Below are 20,797 nucleotides of genomic sequence, written 5' to 3'. Positions count from 1 at the left end.
TTTCACTAACCCTCTACTTTATCAATAATAATGTCCTTCTCCAGAGACTGGTCCCTCCTAATAACATGTCCAAAGTATATGAGACGAAGTCTTACCATCCTTGCTTCTAACGAGCATTCTGGCTGTACTTCTTCCAAGACAGATTTGTTCATTCTTCTGGCAGTCCATGGTATATTCACTATTCTTCACCAATGCCATAATTCAAATGCATCAATTCTTCTTCAGTCTTCCTTATTTACTGTCCAGCTTTCACATGCATATGAGGCAAATGAAAATACCACTGCTTGGGTCAGTAGTTTGCAAGAACTCCTGAGCTATTTCTCTAAACCTCAGTCCCCCAGCCACCTCCTGTTGTGACATTCATGGATTTCTTTCAGCTTTTGGGGGTGTGGAAGGGGAGTAGTTACCCTAGCCTGTAAACGATACTGCCTAAAGACTATATAAGTAGTAGTTAAGATCACTGGCTTTAGAGCCTTACATATCAATTTAAACCCTGTCTCTACCACTAACTGAGCTTGAGCAAGACACTCTCAGAGCTTCAGCATCCTTATTTGTAAAATAGTGATAATTATAATGCATTACCTACCATTCAGGTTGTTCAGAAGATGCAATGAGGTAATGTATAGAAGTGCCTTGAATATGGCCCTACACAAAGAAGGCACTCAACAAATGGTAACTGTATATGTGTATTAATCAGAATCAGCTACACTATGCTGAGATAACAAGTAAACCCCAAAATCTCCATTGCTTAACCCATTGTGGGGGTCATTCTTAGCTCAAGCAGAATTTTTTTAATGGCCATTAATAATTGGAGAAATCACCAGAATAGATATAACCAAGACAGTTCATTCATGTGTAATTCAAAGCCTTTACGCAGAATAATTTTTCCTTCTTTTTTTTCAGATCTGAATGCAGATTCTCGCCAAAGAGTTTTGAACAATAGACACCCATATGACCCCTCCCACAACTGGGGGATGCTCAAGTTGTGTACCTATGGGAGGCCCTGAAGAATGTAGTCTGCAGCACCCACGCAGTTCTCTGAGGCTGCACAGCTGCTGGAGCGTCCCCTAGAGGAAGAAGGCAGTGAACAGGAGTCATGAAGACTGATTCGCAAACTCCCCTGGAGGAGAAGATGTCTGAGCCATCCCTGTGCCACCAATGAGTCGCTTCAGCTCCTGAAAAAGCCACTGCAAGAGGAGCTGCCGCCAATTAAAACCCTTGGTTGCATCACAGTATGGCGTTCCTCTTCTTTTCCCCCACCCTAGCCCTATGTCTGAGGTACCCGTGAACGTAGAGCAATTAGTACCAGACACCTCTTTTAAAGGTCTGTGGTTTTGTCATTTAAAAATATTTTCAGTCACTCCTAACTAACAACTTTTTATCAACACAAGTCCTTAGGAGAGGCCTGTTAGTGTAACTGGCAGTTATAAAGGGGTACTGTGATAAATTTCTAGAACTTGAGGGTAAAATTCACCTACTGTGTGACTCCGTTTGGTGCTTGCGCCATAGAGAAGAGCAGGCCAGGTGTGCAAACCTCTGCAAACAGCAGCCCTAGATAGTGGGGTGCACAGCCAGCACAGACAGACAGTCCTGTTTGTGCTACAACAGTGTGCAAACATGAGCAACATTCAGGACACCCCAAGGGCCTTCAACTTTAGCCAGGCCCAAAGCATATAATTTCAATATAATGGGACAACAACTTTGGGAGTAAATATTTGAGGAGCATTTTGCAGCCAACTTGGGAGCTCGGGGAAGGATTCCTGGGGGAGATGGTGCAGTATATCAGCCTTGTGCACTGCTGGGAGATGCTACTAGAGTTTTCTGAAGGTTGAAGAGGAATTAGCCAAGCAAACAGGAAGAAAACAGTATCTCAAAAGGAAAACAGAGACACAACCTGGTGGGGTGCAAGGGTAGAGAACTTAAACGTTTGGAATTACTAAAGTGAAAGCCTGAGCCAGGTGTGGTGGGAGATCCAGTGGGCAGAGCAAGAGCCTCGTATCCAGGTGAAGGGACTTGGGGAGCCACAGATGGGTTCTAAGCAACAAAGTGATGCAGCCAGATTTCTGGATTTTGCGATATGAACTGGGTAAGTTATTAAGAAGACAACTTCTTATATTCATATGCCCTATCCCTGCTTCCCACTTCAGACAAAAGAGGAATAAAGGAATAGGATGTCTTATGCCTCTGTACTATGGACTAAAATCCATACCTGCAATGGAAAGCCCACCCTGGCTGCAACTTGAAGGATAGAATTGAGTGTCACTGGTAATAATAATATTTAAACTCTGGTATATTGCTTACTCTGGGCCAGATACTCTTCTGCATGTTTTACAAACATCAACTCAATCAGAACAATACCCCCGATGAGGGTGATGCCATTATTACCCAGTGTCACAGATCAGAAAATTGAGACAGTTAAATAAATCTCGTAAGGTTACACGAAGTAGCAGAGTTGAGACTTGAACCCAGGAAGCCTGACTCGAGTCCACTCTTAACCACTTGACTATATTGCCTAGCACAATGACAGTAGAGTGACATTGTGCCAGTTATTGCTTTCAGCTCCAAACTAACCCTTCTTTCACTCAGGGTCCAGATTTCAAAATGGAGATGGGCCCTTTAAGTACTTTTTCTTGGCCAACTGGTGCAGTGTAAGCTTTGTCATTAGGGGGTGCTGGAGAAACACTGGTGGAGGAGAGGACTTTCCTTCCTGGTTCTGGTGTGTTCATCTCAGCAGGCTAGAGCACAGATGGCTTCTCCAGCATCCAGCTCCTGCAGTGCAGGCGACATCTCCAACATCAGGCTCCTGAGGCACAGTCCTTTTCTAGCACATGGATCCTGCTGTACACGGTGGTCAGCAGCACTTAGCAGCCAGCAGCTTCTCCCCTACCCACCACAAACAGGGGAGCACCTGCACTGAGCCACTTCTCCATGGACACTTCACGTCTCCGTGGACAGCTTTCCTTGACAACATCAAGTGCAAATTTCTGGCAAGTTCCAGAGGCCAGATTTTTAGTACATTCTGCCAATGTGGCACCGCAGAGACCTCTGCCGTCCAGTCACTGTGGGGCAGCCACAGCCGTGTTCTCCCCAACAAGGTCTGGTTCTCAGCAGGGGGTGGGCGTAGGGGGGTTCTTCCTTGGGTGTTCTATCTCAGCCCTAGGGATGGTGGCTGCTCCTTCTATCTGCTATTCCTACAGAGTTCTCTTTACTTACCAACTCCTTGCTACTCCAATCTGTTAGTTAATAATTCTTTGTATTAAAAATTTCTTGTTTAAACTACTGTGTGGTTTCTTTCTTCTGACTGAGCCCTGACACAGATATCCAATAAGAGGCTCTCCTGCCAATTGGGACAGTCAGTGACAGAGGCCCAAATGCAGGCAGCAGTGAGGAGGAAGAAAGAGGCCCAGGGCTATAATATACTTCCCATGTAGAGCTGGTAAATTCTAACTTGGAATTATATAGGGAAGAAGATTCTGGGAAAAGAGGTTCCTGGCTTCTCTTGCAATGCAGAGAACTGAGAAGGAGGCAGTAGCAAGGCTAAGTCGACAACACACAGATCATTTCGTTTGGGCTACGGCAAGCTGGTCCTCCTCCTATGAGACACCCAGGTAGCCATATTCAGGAAGCTGGAAATATTTAGCGGGAGACAGTAAAAGAATGAGAGCTGAAGGCAGCAAGGGGCTTGCTCTGTGTGTGCGTGTGTGTGTATCTGTGTGTGTGTATGAAGTGTCAGTTCATTATGCTGTAGCACCTGGTCCCCATCAAGGAGAATCCCCACCAGCATCAAATGGGTAAAGATACTGCCCACGTTCCTGGGGCCTCATTGACCCATGTCCTCCTCCATTGCCTGTTCTCACACTGCATCCTCAGGATCCATCCTCTGACCCACATCCCTCTTACCCAATGCATTCCTCACCACAGTCCCATTCTCCTTCCCCGGGAAAAAAATGTCTTCACCTGTTTCCTGCCACACATACAGGAGGTCTTTGCACATAAAAGATGCTCTGTAAATGTCACTTCCTGCTTCGATAGCTCAGAAGCCTCTTCACAGAAGGGATGGGAAGAGGCTCCCATCCTGTAAACTTGTCAAAGGGTTTTTGGCCTCAAGTGACATCTTCTTTGAAGGATTTTCAAATAATAATAATAACAATAATGCTAGAAACTACAGTTGGACTTTACTGCAGATTATGGCAGAAGAGCTTTTATCAGACCAATGCCTCACACTGAAAGCAGCTTAAAAAACTTTCGTTTTAATTTGTTTGAACACATGAGAGAGCTAGCAATGCAGTGAGGACTTGAGGGCCAAGATCCTGGAAAGAAAGGAAGTTCAGAGAGATGAGGAGGGCTCTTGGACCTGCTGATGCCCTCACGGATCCTACCAACTCCTAAGCAGGGCTGAAAAGCTTAGCAGAACTGTCAGAAGCCTCACAAGGCTGGGTGATAAAAACTGAACTTGCCATGGAGGAGCCCTGGTTAAAAAAGAATTTTTTTAACAAGTTTTCAGTTAAATCCCCTCAAGGGCTACCCCTGAGACTAAGGGGTAACCAGAAATAAACTAGCCCTCCCTGGTGGCACAGTGGTTAAGAGATCAGTTGCTAACCAAAAGGTCGGTAGTTCAAATCCACCAGCCGCTCCTTGGAAACCCTATGGGGCAGTTCTACTCTGTCCTGTAGGGTTGCTATGAGTCGGAACTGACTCGACAGCAATGAGTTTGGTCTGGTTTGTTTGTTTCACTCGATCTGCAGCCCACAACCCAATCTATCCAAACCCTCCTTTGGCCAGAAGAAAAGCAAATCCTCTCTGAATGAAGATTCAAAGACTTCATGTGTCTTTAATTCTTCATATAAAATGTCCAGTCTTCAATAAAAAATTACCAGGACTACCAGAAGGTAAGACCTACTGACTGAAAAGCAAGAGAAAAGATAGAAAACACATCTACAGAAGAACCAGATATTGGAGTCCACAGAGACGATAAAATAAGTGCAATTAAATATTGAAGAAAATAGATGATGATGGATATTATCATCAGAGAACTGGAAACTATTTTTTAAAAATCAAATGAAAATTCTAGGACTAGATATTACAATAGCTGAAATTAAGAACTCAATAAACAGGATTAAATACCAATTAAACACAAAAGAGGGCAGGATTAATGAGCTAGAAGATAAGTCAGTAGAAAATATCTAAACTGAATCACAAAAAGCCTAAAGAATGGAAAATACAGAAAAGAGCCTTAGAGGCACAGTGAAAAGGTCTAACACACATACCATCACAGTCCCAGAAGGAGATGAAAAAGGAGGAGGCAGACGCTATGATAAAAGATACCATGTCATGTCACAGGTTCAATATGTGCTATGAAACCCAAGCAGGATATATATAAAGCTATACCTAGGCAAGGAGCCCTGGTGGCACAGTGGTTAAGCTGCTTGGCTGCTAATCAAGAGGTCAGCTGTTCAAAGCTACCAGCTGCTCCGTGGGAGAAAGATGTGGCAGTCTGCTTCTGTAAAGATTTACAGCCTTGGAAACCCGATGGGGCAGTTCTACTCCGCCCTCTGGGATCACTATGAGTTGGAACCGACTTGACAGCAGCGGGTTTGGTCGTTGGTATACCTAGGCCTATCAGAATACAACTGCTGCAAATCAAAGCAAAGAAACAATTTTAAAAGCAGCAAGAGCAGGACTAATGGCTGACTTTTTAACAGAAACAATGGAATGCAATGACATCTTCAAAGGGTTAAAAGAAAATAACTGTGCCATCTTCTCAAATTCTTGACTCACCAAAAATATCTTCAAAAATAAAAACAAGAGAGAGGAGCCAAGATGGCGGACTAGGCAGACGCTACCTCGGATCCCTCTTACAACAAAGACACGGAAAAACAAGTGAATCGATCACATACATAACAATCTACGAACCCTGAACAACAAACACAGATTTAGAGACGGAGAACGAACTAATATGGGGAAGCAGCGATTGTTTCCAGAGCCTGGAGCCAGCGTACCAGTCAGGTACGGCACAAGCACAGAGACCTGCTCCACCCCCCTGAACTAACCCCAGGAGGGGGACTAGCCGGTTCCACGGGCGGCGTGGGACGCAGCCGTTAGGAGAAGTCCCCGGGAGGCAGTGACTGATCTTGGAGCAGAAAGAGCAGCATCCGAGCCGGGGAACCGTCCCGCAGGGATTTGGACTGCACGCAGGTACGCCATAAACACGGAGAGTTCCTCCACCCCCTGAACTAACCCCGGGAAGGTGACCAGCCGGGTCGCGCGGGCGGCGTAGGACGCAGCCGGTAGGAGAAGTCCCCGGGAGGCAGCGACTGGTATTGGAGCGGGGAGAACAGCGTTCCAGCCGGGACACTCGGTCGCGGCACAAGCACGGGGAGCTACTCCACCCATCTGAACTAACCCCGGGAGGGGGCCCACCTGGTTCACGGGGGCGGCACGGCCACGCGGCTGGAGGGACGAGAAGTGCCCGGGAGGCAGCGACTGATTTTGGAGTCGAGAGTGCACCGTCCCAGTAGGGGAGCCTTGACGCTGGGCGTGGGGCTGGAAGCGGAGGATCTGACCGTGACTCCAGCGGGCCAGACCCCCTGGGGGCAATCTCCACACAGCCAGCACACATAGGCGACGCGCCCGCGGGAATCTCAGATATAATAGTCATTCCAAGCAAGACAAGCAACTCTGGCTATATTCTGAGGTGCTACTCTCCTATCTCTCTGTTCCCTCCCCCACCCTCCCCAGGCGGCTTCATTAACATCTGAATAGCCTGAGCCAGAGGGAGAACTCTGATAGGGATCTGACTGCTGTTTTTTTTTAGCGGATTTTCTGGAAAAACTAGTTTCCCAGTGATGGCTCGGAGACAACAATCCATATCAAACCACTTAAAGAAGCAGACCGTGACAGCTTCTCCAACCCCCCAAACAAAAGAATCAAAATCTTTCCCAAATGAAGATACAATTTTGGAATTATCAGATACAGAATATAAAAAACTAATTTACAGAATGCTTAATGATATCACAAATGAAATTAGGATATCTGCAGAAAAAGCCAAGGAACACACTGATAAAACTGTTGAAGAACTCAAAAAGATTATTCAAGAACATACTGGAAAAATTAATAAGTTGCAAGAATCCATAGAGAGACAACATGTAGAAATCCAAAAGATTAACAATAAAATAACAGAATTAGACAACACACTAGGAAGTCAGAGGAGCAGACTCGAGCAATTAGAATGCAGACTGGGACATCTGGAGGACCAGGGAATCAACACCAACATAGCTGAAAAAAAATCAGATAAAAGAATTAAAAAAAATGAAGAAACCCTAAGAATTATGTGGGACTCTATCAAGAAGGATAACCTGCGGGTGATTGGAGTCCCAGAACAGGGAGGGGGGACAGAAAACACAGAGAAAATAGTTGAAGAACTTCTGACAGAAAACTTCCCTGACATCATGAAAGACGAAAGGATATCTATCCAAGATGCTCATCGAACCCCATTTAAGATTGATACAAAAAGAAAAACACCAAGACATATTATCATCAAACTCACCAAAACCAAAGATAAACAGAAAATTTTAAAAGCAGCCAGGGAGAAAAGAAAGGTTTCCTTCAAGGGAGAATCAGTAAGAATATGTTCTGACTACTCAGCAGAAACCATGCAGGCAAGAAGGGAATGGGACCACATATACAGAACACTGAAGGAGAAAAACTGCCAACCAAGGATCATATATCCAGCAAAACTCTCTCTGAAATATGAAGGCGAAATTAAGATATTTACAGACAAACACAAGTTTAGAGAATTTGCAAAAACCAAACCAAAGCTACAAGAAATACTAAAGGATATTGTTTGGTCAGAGAACCAATAATATCAGATATCAGCACAACACAAGGTCACAAAACAGAACGTCCTGATATCAACTCAAATAGGGAAATCACAAAAACAAACAAATTAAGATTAATTAAAAAAAAAAAATACACATAACAGGGAATCATGGAAGTCAATAGGTAAAAGATCACAATAATCAAAAAGAGGGACTAAATACAGGAGGCATTGAACTGCCGTATGGAGAGTGATACAAGGCGATATAGAACAATACAAGTTAGGTTTTTACTTAGAAAAATAGGGGTATATAATGAGGTAACCACAAAAAGGTATAACAACTCTATAACTCAAGACAAAAACCAAGAAAAACGTAACGACTCAACTAACATAAAGTCAAACACTATGAAAGTGAGGATCTCACAATTTACTAAGAAAAACGCCTCAGCACAAAAAAGTATGTGGAAAAATGAAATTGTCAACAACACACATAAAAAGGCATCAAAATGACAGCACTAAAAACTTATTTATCTATAATTACCCTGAATGTAAATGGACTAAATGCACCAATAAAGAGACAGAGAGTCACAGACTGGATAAAGAAACACGATCCATCTATATGCTGCCTACAAGAGACACACCTTAGACTTAGAGACACAAACAAACTAAAACTCAAAGGATGGAAAAAAGTATATCAAGCAAACAATAAGCAAAAAAGAAGAGGAGTAGCAATATTAATCTCTGACAAAATAGACTTTAGACTTAAATCCACCACAAAGGATAAAGAAGGACACTATATAATGATAAAAGGGACAATTGATCAGGAAGACATAACCATATTAAATATTTACGCACCCAATGACAGGGCTGCAAGATATATAAATCAAATTTTAACAGAACTGAAAAGCGAGATAGATACCTCCACAATTATAGTAGGAGACTTCAACACACCCCTTTCGGAGAAGGACAGGACATCCAGTAAGAAGCTCAACAGAGACACGGAAGATCTAATTACAACAATCAACCAACTTGACCTCATTGACTTATACAGAACTCTCCACCCAACTGCTGCAAAATATACTTTTTTTTCTAGCGCACATGGAACATTCTCTAGAATAGACCACATATTAGGTCATAAAACAAACCTTTGCAGAGTCCAAAACATCGAAATATTACAAAGCATCTTCTCAGACCACAAGGCAATAAAACTAGAGATCAATAACAGAAAAACGAGGGAAAAGAAATCAAATACTTGGAAAATGAACAATACCCTCCTGAAAAAAGACTGGGTTATAGAAGACATCAAGGAGGGAATAAGGAAATTCATAGAAAGCAACGAGAATGAAAATACTTCCTATCAAAACCTCTGGGACACAGCAAAAGCAGTGCTCAGAGGTCAATTTATATCAATAAATGCACACATACAAAAAGAAGAAAGAGCCAAAATCAGAGAACTGTCCCTACAACTTGAACAAATAGAAAGTGAGCAACAAAAGAATCCATCAGGCACCAGAAGAAAACAAATAATAAAAATTAGAGCTGAACTAAATGAATTAGAGAACAGAAAAACAATTGAAAGAATTAACAAAGCCAAAAGCTGGTTCTTTGAAAAAATTAACAAAATTGATAAACCATTGGCTAGACTGACTAAAGAAATACAGGAAAGGAAACAAATAACCCGAATAAGAAATGAGAAGGACCACATCACAACAGAACCAAATGAAATTAAAAGAATCATTTCAGATTATTATGAAAAATTGTACTCTAACAAATTTGAAAACCTAGAAGAAATGGATGAATTCCTGGAAAAACACTACCTACCTAAACTAACACATTCAGAAGTAGAACAACTAAATAGACCCATAACAAAAAAAGAGATTGAAACGGTAATCAAAAAACTCCCAACAAAAAAAAGTCCTGGCCCGGACGGCTTCACTGCAGAGTTCTACCAAATTTTCAGAGAAGAGTTAACACCACTACTACTAAAGGTATTCCAAAGCATAGAAAATGATGGAATACTACCCAACTCATTCTATGAAGCCACCATCTCCCTGATACCAAAACCAGGTAAAGACATTACAAAAAAAGAAAATTATAGACCTATATCCCTCATGAACATTGATGCAAAAATCCTCAACAAAATTCTAGCCAATAGAATCCAACGACACATCAAAAAAATAATTCACCCTGATCAAGTGGGATTTATACCAGGTATGCAAGGCTGGTTTAATATCAGAAAAACCATTAATGTAATCCATCACATAAATAAAACAAAAGACAAAAACCACATGATCTTATCAATTGATGCAGAAAAGGCATTTGACAAAGTCCAACACCCATTCATGATAAAAACTCTTACCAAAATAGGAATTGAAGGAAAATTCCTCAACATAATAAAGGGCATCTATGCAAAGCCAACAGCCAATATCACTCTAAATGGAGAGAACCTGAAAGCATTTCCCTTGAGAACGGGAACCAGACAAGGATGCCCTTTATCACCGCTCTTATTCAACATCGTGTTGGAAGTCTTAGCCAGGGCAATCAGGCTAGATAAAGAAATAAAAGGTATCCGGATTGGCAAGGAAGAAGTAAAGTTATCACTATTTGCAGATGACATGATTATATACACAGAAAACCCTAAGGAATCCTCCAGAAAACTACTGAAACTAATAGAAGAGTATGGCAGAGTCTCAGGTTATAAAATAAACATACAAAAATCACTTGGATTCCTCTACATCAACAAAAAGAACACCGAAGAGGAAATAACCAAATCAATACCATTCACAGTAGCCCCCAAGAAGATAAGATACTTAGGAATAAATCTTACCAAGGATGTAAAAGACCTATACAAAGAAAACTACAAAGCTCTACTACAAGAAATTCAAAAGGACATACTTAAGTGGAAAAACATACCTTGCTCATGGATAGGAAGACTTAACATAGTAAAAATGTCTATTCTACCAAAAGCCATCTATACATTTAACGCACTTCCGATCCAAATTCCAATGTCATATTTTAAGGGGATAGAGAAACAAATCACCAATTTCATATGGAAGGGAAAGAAGCCCCGGATAAGCAAAGCACTACTGAAAAAGAAGAAGAAAGTGGGAGGCCTCACCTTACCTGACTTCAGAACCTATTATACAGCCACAGTAGTCAAAACAGCCTGGTATTGGTACAACAACAGACACATAGACCAATGGAACAGAATTGAGAACCCAGACATAGATCCATCCACGTATGAGCAGCTGATATTTGACAAAGGACCAGTGTCAATTAACTGGGGAAAAGACAGCCTTTTTAACAAATGGTGCTGGCATAACTGGATATCCATTTGCAAAAAAATGAAACAGGACCCATACCTCACACCATGCACAAAAACTAACTCCAAGTGGATCAAAGACCTAAACATAAAGACTAAAACGATAAAGATCATGGAAGAAAAAATTGGGACAACCCTAGGAGCCCTAATACAAGGCATAAACAGAATACAAAACATTACCAAAAATGATGAAGAGAAACCCGATAACTGGGAGCTCCTAAAAATCAAACACCTATGCTCATCTAAAGACTTCACCAAAAGAGTAAAAAGACCACCTACAGATTGGGAAAGAATTTTCAGCTATGACATCTCCGACCAGCGCCTGATCTCTAAAATCAACATGATTCTGTCAAAACTCAACCACAAAAAGACAAACAACCCAATCAAGAAGTGGGCAAAGGATATGAACACACATTTCTCTAAAGAAGATATTCAGGCAGCCAACAGATACATGAGAAAATGCTCTCGATCATTAGCCATTAGAGAAATGCAAATTAAAACTACGATGAGATTCCATCTCACACCAGCAAGGCTGGCATTAATCCAAAAAACACAAAAGAATAAATGTTGGAGAGGCTGTGGAGAGATTGGAACTCTCATACACTGCTGGTGGGAATGTAAAATGGTACAACCACTTTGGAAATCTATCTGGCGTTATCTTAAACAGTTAGAAATAGAACTACCATACAACCCAGAAATCCCACTCCTCGGAATATACCCTAGAGATACAAGAGCCTTCATACAAACAGATATATGCACACCCATGTTTATTGCAGCTCTGTTTACAATAGCAAAAAGTTGGAAGCAACCAAGGTGTCCATCAACGGATGAATGGGTAAATAAATTGTGGTATATTCACACAATGGAATACTACGCATCGATAAAGAACAGTGACGAATCTCTGAAACATTTCATAACATGGAGGAACCTGGAAGGCATTATGCTGAGCGAAATGAGTCAGAGGCAAAAGGACAAATACTGTATAAGACCACTATTATAAGATCTTGAGAAATAGTAAACCTGAGAAGAACACATACTTTTGTGGTTACGAGGGGGGGAGGGAGGGAGGGTGGGAGAGGGTTTTTTATTGATTAATCAGTAGATAAGAACTGCTTTAGGTGAAGGGAAAGACAACACTCAATACATGGAAGGTCAGCTCAATTGGACTGGACCAAAAGCAAAGAAGTTTCCGGGATAAAATGAATGCTTCAAAGCTCAGCGGAGCAAGCGCGGGGGTCTGGGGAACATGGTTTGCGGGGACTTCTAAGTCAATTGGCAAAATAATTCTATTATGAAATCATTCTGCATCCCACTTTGAAATGTGGCGTCTGGGGTCTTAAATGCTAACAAGCAGCCATCTAAGATGCAGCAATTGGTCTCAACCCACCTGGAGCAAAGGAAAATGAAGAACACCAAGCCCACATGACAACTAAGAGCCCAAGAGACAGAAAGGGCCACATGAACCAGAGACCTACATCATCCTGAGACCAGAAGAACTAGTTGGTGCCCGGCCACAATCGATGACTGCCCTGACAGGGAGCTCAGCAGAGGACCCCTGAGGGAGCAGGAGAGCAGTGGGATGCAGACCCCAAATTCTCATAAGAAGACCAAACTTAATGGTCTGACTGAGACTGGAGGAATCCCGGCGGTCATGCTCTCCAGACCTTCTGTCGACACAGGACAGGAACCATCCCTGAAGACAACTCATCAGACATGAAAGGGACTGGTCAGCGGGTGGGAGAGAGACGCTGATGAAGAGTGAGCTAATTATATCAGGTGTACACTTGAGATTGTGTTGGCAACTCTTGTCTGGAGGGGGGATGGGAGGATAGAGAGAGAGGGAAGCCGGCAAAATTGTCAAGAAAGGAGAGACTGAAAGGGCTGACTCAAGACGGGGAGAGTAAGTGGGACTAGGGAGTGAGATGTATGTAAACTTATATGTGACAGACTGATTGGATTTGTAAACGTTCACTTGAAGCTTAATAAAAGTTATTATAAAAAATAAAAAATAAAATAAAAAATAAAATAAAAACAAAATAGAGGCTTTTTCGGCAAATAAAAACTGAGATTATGTGTCACCAGAAGATCTGGACTGGAAAGAAAACACTAACAGTATCTCTAATACTAAAGAAAAATAATAATGGCAGTTCTAGGAGAAGGAGAACGAGCCTAGACGGACGCATGGGAATTCAAGAGGAAACAAAGAGTAACAACAACAACAACAAAAAAAAATAATAAGGAGTAATAAAAACTAAACATGCAGATAGATCTAAATGAAGATTGACTGGATAAGGCATTAATAATAATGCATTTTGTAGTTTAAATAGAATTGAAATCCATGGCAAGGATAGCACAATAGGCTAAAAGTATCCTAAAGTCCTTGAGTTGTCCAGGAAGTACCAAAAGTATTTATTTATGTTAGACTTCAATAAGTTCAAGGATGTTGTAATCTACCTTAACTACTAAAAGAAAAAAATATGTATATATGAAACAGGCTAATAGAGGAAAACTTAAAAAGTGACATTTCTTAACAATAAAAGGGTCAACCTACCAGGAAGTTACAACAATGCTAAATTTGTAAGCTACAACATAATGAAGCTTATCAGAACAAAACTTAACAGAAGTGGCCTGAAAACATGTTCATATAAAAACTTGTTCCAGAATGTTCATAGCAGCACTATTCATGATAGGCAAAAAGTGGAAATGACCCAAATGTCTATCATATGAACACATATAAACAAAACATGCTATATTCATACAATTGAATATATTCAGCCATAAAAAGGAATGAAATACTGATCCATGCTACCACATGGATGCACCCTGGAAACACTATGCTAAGTGAAAGAAGCCAGACACAAAAGGCCATATATTGTAAGGTTCCATGAATATCCAATGTCCAAAATGGGAAAATCCAGAGACAGAAAAAAAAGATTAATGGTTGTGAAGGGTTAGAGGAAGGGGAAAAAGGGAATCACTGCTTACAAGTACAGGGTTTCCTTTCGGGGTGATGAAAATATTCTAGGATTAGATAGTCATGACAGTTGTACAACCTTGTGATTACAAGAAAATTCACGAATTGTATGCTGAAACAGGATGAATTTTATAGTACATGAATTATCTCTTAATTTAAAAAACAAGAACAAACTTGTCAGAAGTAAAAGGAGAAACAGAAAATCTACACTCAGAGTTGGAAATTCTTCTATCTCCATCACTGATAGAAGGAGCAAACCAAAATAGGTAAGAATAGAGATTTGAGCAACATAATTAAAAACCTGAGCTATAATCGACACAGACAGGACAAAGCGTCCAACAGCCGCCAAGGAAAAGCTGCCATTTATTGAGCGCTTACTATGAACCAGGCCTGTGCTTTACATAAAAACCAAAAAAAAAAAAAAAACACCTACTGCCATCAAGTCGATTCCAACTCATGGTGACCTATAGAACAAAGTAGAATTTCCCTGTAAGGTTTCCAAGGAGCTTTTGGTGAGAAGCTGAGTTCTTAACCACTGCGCCACCAGGTCTCCAACATATAATGTTATAGGTCTGCAATAGATTAATATCCGTGGGAATGGAAAGATGAATGTACAAGATATTTTAAAGAATGTGTTTTTTTTTATTGTGCTTTAAGTGAAAGTTTACAGTTCAAGTCAGTTTCTCCTACAAAAATTTATACACACATTGTTACGTGACCCTAGTTGCTCTCTCTATAACATGACAGCACACTCCTCCTTTCCACCCTGCATTTCCCGTGTTCATTCAACCAGCCCCTGTCCCTTTCTGTCTTCTCACCTTGCCTCAGGCAGGAGCAAGAACACGTTTTTTGACGCACCTCATTTAATGCCGCTTTGTTGTTACCACCCTCTTTATAGGTGAGGAAAGAGACCCGAGGAGGGTGAGTACCCAGCCCAAAGTCACCAGCTTGCTCTTACCCTCCCTGCTACACTGCCTCCCAGTACTGAACTTCAGAGAGACTTGACTAGAACCTTTATTCACATACAACATACCCCATGGTGCTGGAGTAACTGAGGTCTGACACAGACTGAATAAACATATGAAATGTTAATGACCCACTAAATCAAAAAATATATATAGATCGTCCACCTTACTGCATATAAGGGAAAAGAGAAAAATAGCAACAATTTGAGCTCTTACTATGTTATAAGTACTTTACATTCATGATCTCACTTAATCCTCAGGACATCGAATGAGACAGGTACTCTAATCCACCAGCCGCTCCTTGGAAACCCTATGGGGGCAGTTCTATTCTGTCTATAGGGTCACTATGAGTCTGAATTGACTCAATGGCACTGGGTGGGTTGGTTGGCGGGTATTCCCATCCTATAGATGAGGAGCTGAGACCCAAGAATGGGAAGTGACTTCTCCAACATCATGTTTCTCCTAAGGGGCAGAACCCAGATTTGAATAAGATTTGACACTAGAATCCAAGCTCTGAGCTACTCCCTTCATTGCCACTTCATGATGTCTCACCACCTTGACCCCTACCATCAGCACAGACCTTTGAAACTTAAGAGAGTCAGGTCAGTGAAACTATTCCACAGGATACAGTAATGGCGGACCCATGACATTATGCATTTGTCAAAACCCACAGGATGGTACAACATAAATTGTGAACCTTAATGTAAACTATGGACTTCAGTTAATAATAACATATTGATATTGGCTCAATCGTAACAAACATACCACAGGAACGCAAAATGTCAGTAAGAGGAGAAACCGTGTGCTGGGGGGGCATGTGGGAACTCCGGACTTTCTGCACAACTTTCCTATAAACCTAAAACTGCTCCAAAAAAAAAGGTCTATTAAAAAAAAAAAAACTTGAGAGCTTTCCAAATATGGTATCTGATCCCCATGAGTAGGCAAGACACGGATCACACAGATTTTACAAATGAAGAAACTGAGGCACAGCTGGACAGAAATGTACAGCACGGGCACACTCTGGATGCCCACCCACCAGGTGAGACTATCAGAACCTCTGAAGGGAGGAAAAGGGAGGAAATGACACGTCTAGGGCTCTTTTGTTTTTGTTGTGTGCCGTTGAGTCTATTTCGACTCATAGTGACCCCATGCCACAGAGCAGAGCCGCCCCATAGGGTTTCTTTGGCTATAATCTTTATGGGAGCAGATTGCCAGGTTTTTCTCCCACAGAGCCACTGGGTGGGTTTGAACCACCAACCTTTCGGTTAGCAGCCTCACGCTTAACCATTGCGCTACCAGGGCTCCTAAGGGCTCTTTAAACGAACCTAAAAACTGAAAAGCTGCTCTTTTGTCCTCTAACAAACACATTTTTATTACACTTACCGGGGTTTTATGTAGATGATAAATATGGGCTTATAGTGATCACATTTGCAGACAACATTTCCTCTGTGTCAGGTCAGAAAGATAGTGATGGCGCCAGGAATAAATTCTCATTTATTAAAATTGCCCTCAGGCTTTGTGGAAGATAAATACCGCAAACAGGCGCTTCCAGGGGCTGGTCTACACACGTCTTTCTCCTCCGGCACAGGAAAAGCGTGCAGTCAGACTCATCTATTACATTGCATACTCCCTGCATTGTTACGTTGCGTTTTCACCAGATCTATTTTTGTAAAGAAGTAAATTGATACTCAGAGAGGTTAGGTGACCTGGCCAAGGTCACACAGCTAGGAAACAGCTGATCTGGGACAATAATCCAGGTTTCCTAATAGCTAGGCCAGTGTTCCACCTAGAGGCACATCCAGCCTGGGACACCTCGGCCATGTAGGGCTGTAGGACTTTTCTGCACATAACAGACAGGCTAGAGGCCAAGAGGGAACTGAAAAACCAAAAAAACCAAACCCAGTGCTGCCAAGTCGATTCCAACTCATAGCAACCCTACAGGACAGAGTAGAACTGCCCCATAGAGTTTCCAAGGAGCGCCTGGTGGATTTGAACTGCTGACCCTTTGGTTAGCAGCCATAGTACTTAACCACTACATCACCAGGGTTTCCAAAGGGAGCTGAATAACCTAGAAATTCCCAAAACTTTGGCCCTGGAAGGGCCATTAAGAATCATCTAATCCACCAACCCATTATACAGATGGGTAAATGGAGGCTCAACAAAAGGAAGCAACTTGCCAGAAGTTACACAGCTAAAAAGGGCAGAGACAGGACCAGAACCCAAGTCTGTGCCAACCTCATCCTTCAACTGAGTCTGGACAGCAACATGCAAAAGCTGCTATGGACATGACGAAGCAATGAATTCACAGGATACTTTCTTCCTTAGGTCCAGGCCATGCATAAAAAGGATAAGATGCAGTCTTTGTCCCTGGGGACTTACACTCTAGCTAGGAATACAAGCATATGCACAGGAAAATAGAAGCAATAACATAAAACATCAGGCGGCAGCTGCATCGATAACTTAAAGGAGGCAGAGAACAGCAGTGTTGGAAGGCTTCCTGAATGAGAGACAAATAAAACTGGGCTTCGAAGCATACACAGGAGTCCAACAGGTGCAAAGGAACACGTATGTCAGTCCAGGAAAGAGTTTCGACTTACAGAGGAGTTTTGTGGGAGATGAAGCCAAAATGACAGATGAAGGCCATCTCTTGAGGGCTGGTGAGCCTTTAAATGCCAGGTCAAGGCTTTTGAACTTGGCCTTTAGAGCAATGGGACTCAAATTTGCTCAGGAGCAGAGCGTGGGGAAGCCTGAGTTCTTCATGGAACGCCATGAGTAAGTGGTTACACTTCATTCCATGACACTCCAGGACACGGGTACTGACCGCAAAGGCGACTGCTGCTCCAAGTCTGCAGTATAAAATCTCAACCACAGCGTGCATGCTGTTGATCAAAATAAGCTCTCAAATCAAACAGGGTCATCTTTTCTGAACGTTCCTATTAACAGCCACCAGCCCCTTACCTTTCTTCTGGCTCCTGTAAGCATGTGTGTTAGCAGACAACAGCATAGGTGTCAGTTTTTGATAAAATATTGGGGAAGAATGCCTTAAAAATAGATAAAATTCTGAGAATTTATTTCTTTTCTTCAGATTGGGGAGAGGTAATCTTATAATTTTAGAGGCCTGAGGCAGTACCATGAAGAGAAGTGTCTTGCTGAGGCTCAGTTTTGCCCCTCTGAATGAAGGGACTGGAGATGAGAACATCATCTGAGACCAAGTTTTGGACAACTGAGCTCCCTAGACGGGCCATCTTCACATCTCCTGCACTCACCGTGCAATGAAAGGGCTGGAAGACTGACCCTGCCATCCACATCCACGGTTCTAAGAGGCTCAGAGAGTAGCTTGAAGTGGGGCCAGCTCAGCAACCATCAGCTTCTGAAAAGACCACAGGCCAGCATGGGATGTCAAGAAGCCATTTCGGTGCAGGTTCTTGCACACGAGCACGATTTGCTGACATTTGCGGACACAGTTCGGATGCCCCCAGATGTTTCTCTCCTCGCCTAGGGCTCACCATCAGCCATCTCGGGCTCCTGAGGCCTCCCCCACTTCTCACTTTCAGTTTTGGAGGAAGGCGAATACCTCTGTCTTTGAACGGAAGCTCTCAAAGCAAACAGGATCGGTTTTTTTCGGACATTGCTGTTAACACCTGGGTCACCTGGCCAGGAATGGGCAGCATCCTGTGCCCAGGATGTGGGCTTCTATGAGCTGGCAGGGGCACGGAGTCCTCGCAGAGTCTGTGTGTCGTGTCCCCGCTGCCTGGGGGAGCTGGGAGGTCACCAGGAGCCGGATGTAGTAGCCACCAAAAACCGCCAGCAGCTGCCGGGCCATTTCCTAGAAGGAGCAGGGAGGCAGTGAGGGTCACAGAGAGGCACCTTGAGGGGAGGGGTGCTAATACATGAGAGGAAAGCCAAACTGTCCTCACGCCCTTGAACCCAGGAGTGGGGCTCACTGGAAAGAAACTTGCCAGCACCTGGAGCTCTTGGAAGACTCCTGGTCTGGTCTGGAATTCCAGCTCTGCAACCCACTCACTACGACAGCCCCAGTTCCCTCATCCCCAAAGCCATAACCCAACTGCTGATGTTAATAATGTGCACAAAAGAGCTACGCTACCTCAAAGCGCTAGAGAAATCAATCATTGATTTATAGCTAGTCAATCGCAGACACACACTTTTTCCAGCTTCAAATGTCTGTTCTTGTTGTTAGTTGCTGTCAAGTCGCTCTGACTCATGGCAACCTTACGTACAACAGAACGAAACACTGCCCAGGCCTGGGCCATCCTCACAATCTTTGGTATGTCTGAGTCCATTGTTGCAGCCACTGCATCAATCCATCCCATGGAGGGTTTCCCTCATTTTCATTGACCAAACATGGTATGAGTCTGTGAAGTCCATGAGGTCAACCCAACTCACTTCAAGAAAAGCACTAAATGAAGAGTGGAGAGGGGTTGTGCCATATAATATTCCCATTAGAGCAAAAGCAAGATACCTGGTAGGTTTCCTTTATGCAGTAAGTACTCCTTATATGTTAAAAGAGTTTGCTTATAAAAATTGGATGTAATGCACACTCTTATTAACATATTTGGCCCCTAAAGTAAAGTTTACAAGGAAATGCATAAATTCCTTAAGGGTGGACTAAGAGGCTTTTCCAAGTACTGATTTGAATTTAATAAAATAACAAGTGGGTGACATCAAGGCTATTTATGGCTGTAGAGTTAGGAATAAAGAACAGCCTTTAGCGTCAAAAATACCAGATGGGAAGTTTAGCAGAGCCACTTCCCAACCAGCTCTACGACTGAGTCGTGGCAAGTTACTTCACCTTGCTGAGCCTGTTTCTTCATCAATAAATGAGGGGTAATTATAGCATCTGCCTCGCTGAATTGGAATGAGAATTAAAGGTGCTAATGTGCCTCAGGAAACCCTGGTGGTGTAGTGGTTAAGTGCTACGGATGCTAACCAAGAGGCTGGCAGTTCGAATTCGCCAGGCGCTCCTTGAAAACTCTATGGGGCAGTTCTACTCTGTCCTATAGGGTCGCTATGAGTCGGAATCGACTCAACGGCACTGGGTTTGGTTTTTTTTTTTTTTTTGGTTTAATGTGCCTCAGACTCAAAATATGTGGTCAATACCATTAGCATCATCATCATCATTATTATTCAAAAAAGCAGACAGGCCCCTTGATTCTGTAGGATTAGCTTTTCATTCGAATTGTCCTTTGTGCTGGAAGATACTAAAAACTTCAAATATTCCACTGCTCACAAACTCATATTGGTTTTCTTGCCCATTTACTCCAAAATCAATAATGTAAGAAGCAAAGAGCTGAGGCAAGAAAATGGCCTACATAGAATCAATATGCATAGCTTCTGTCCTTGGTTTTGCCACATTCTCCCTTGTTCCATGAACCTGAACGAGTCAGCTGGTCTCCCAGAACTTTATTTTGTTCATCAGGGAAGGAGGGAAAACAATCCATACCTCAGAGGATATGCTAAAGAGTATTCTGAACGATAAAAATCTATAAAAATGTTATGATAACTATTACTCTGTCTTTCATGCTGAGACTTAGCCATTGATTACATTTTTCCTAGCCAAATTGTAAGGGCAGCTACTTGAAAAACATGTGCACACACACTGAGACTTATATTCATGACAGGAAATTATATTACTCTAGGTTTGGATGCAGTTAAAAAAATGATTTAAAAGACCTGCCTTTAACGGGCTATTTCACATAATC

The 20,797-nt window shown here is 42.4% G+C and overlaps 1 protein-coding gene across 1 annotated transcript in view; it reads right to left on the bottom strand.

Moving 5' to 3' along the window:
* Window positions 1–14,542: 14,542 nt before the first annotated feature.
* Window positions 14,543–20,797, bottom strand: part of TMEM268 (transmembrane protein 268) — a 34,529-nt gene continuing 28,274 nt past the window's right edge. Inside the window, exon 9 of the mRNA XM_049895697.1 lies at window positions 14,543–18,903. Coding sequence (XP_049751654.1) covers window positions 18,724–18,903 — 180 coding nt within the window. The 3' untranslated portion in view covers window positions 14,543–18,723. The remainder of the gene's footprint in view (window positions 18,904–20,797) is intronic.

The sequence above is a fragment of the Elephas maximus genome, chromosome 9 (genome assembly GCF_024166365.1).
Source record: "Elephas maximus indicus isolate mEleMax1 chromosome 9, mEleMax1 primary haplotype, whole genome shotgun sequence".
NCBI classification, from domain to species: Eukaryota; Metazoa; Chordata; class Mammalia; order Proboscidea; family Elephantidae; genus Elephas; species Elephas maximus.
Note: the sequence above shows the minus strand (reverse complement) of the source record. Positions and strands in the feature narration are given on the sequence as shown.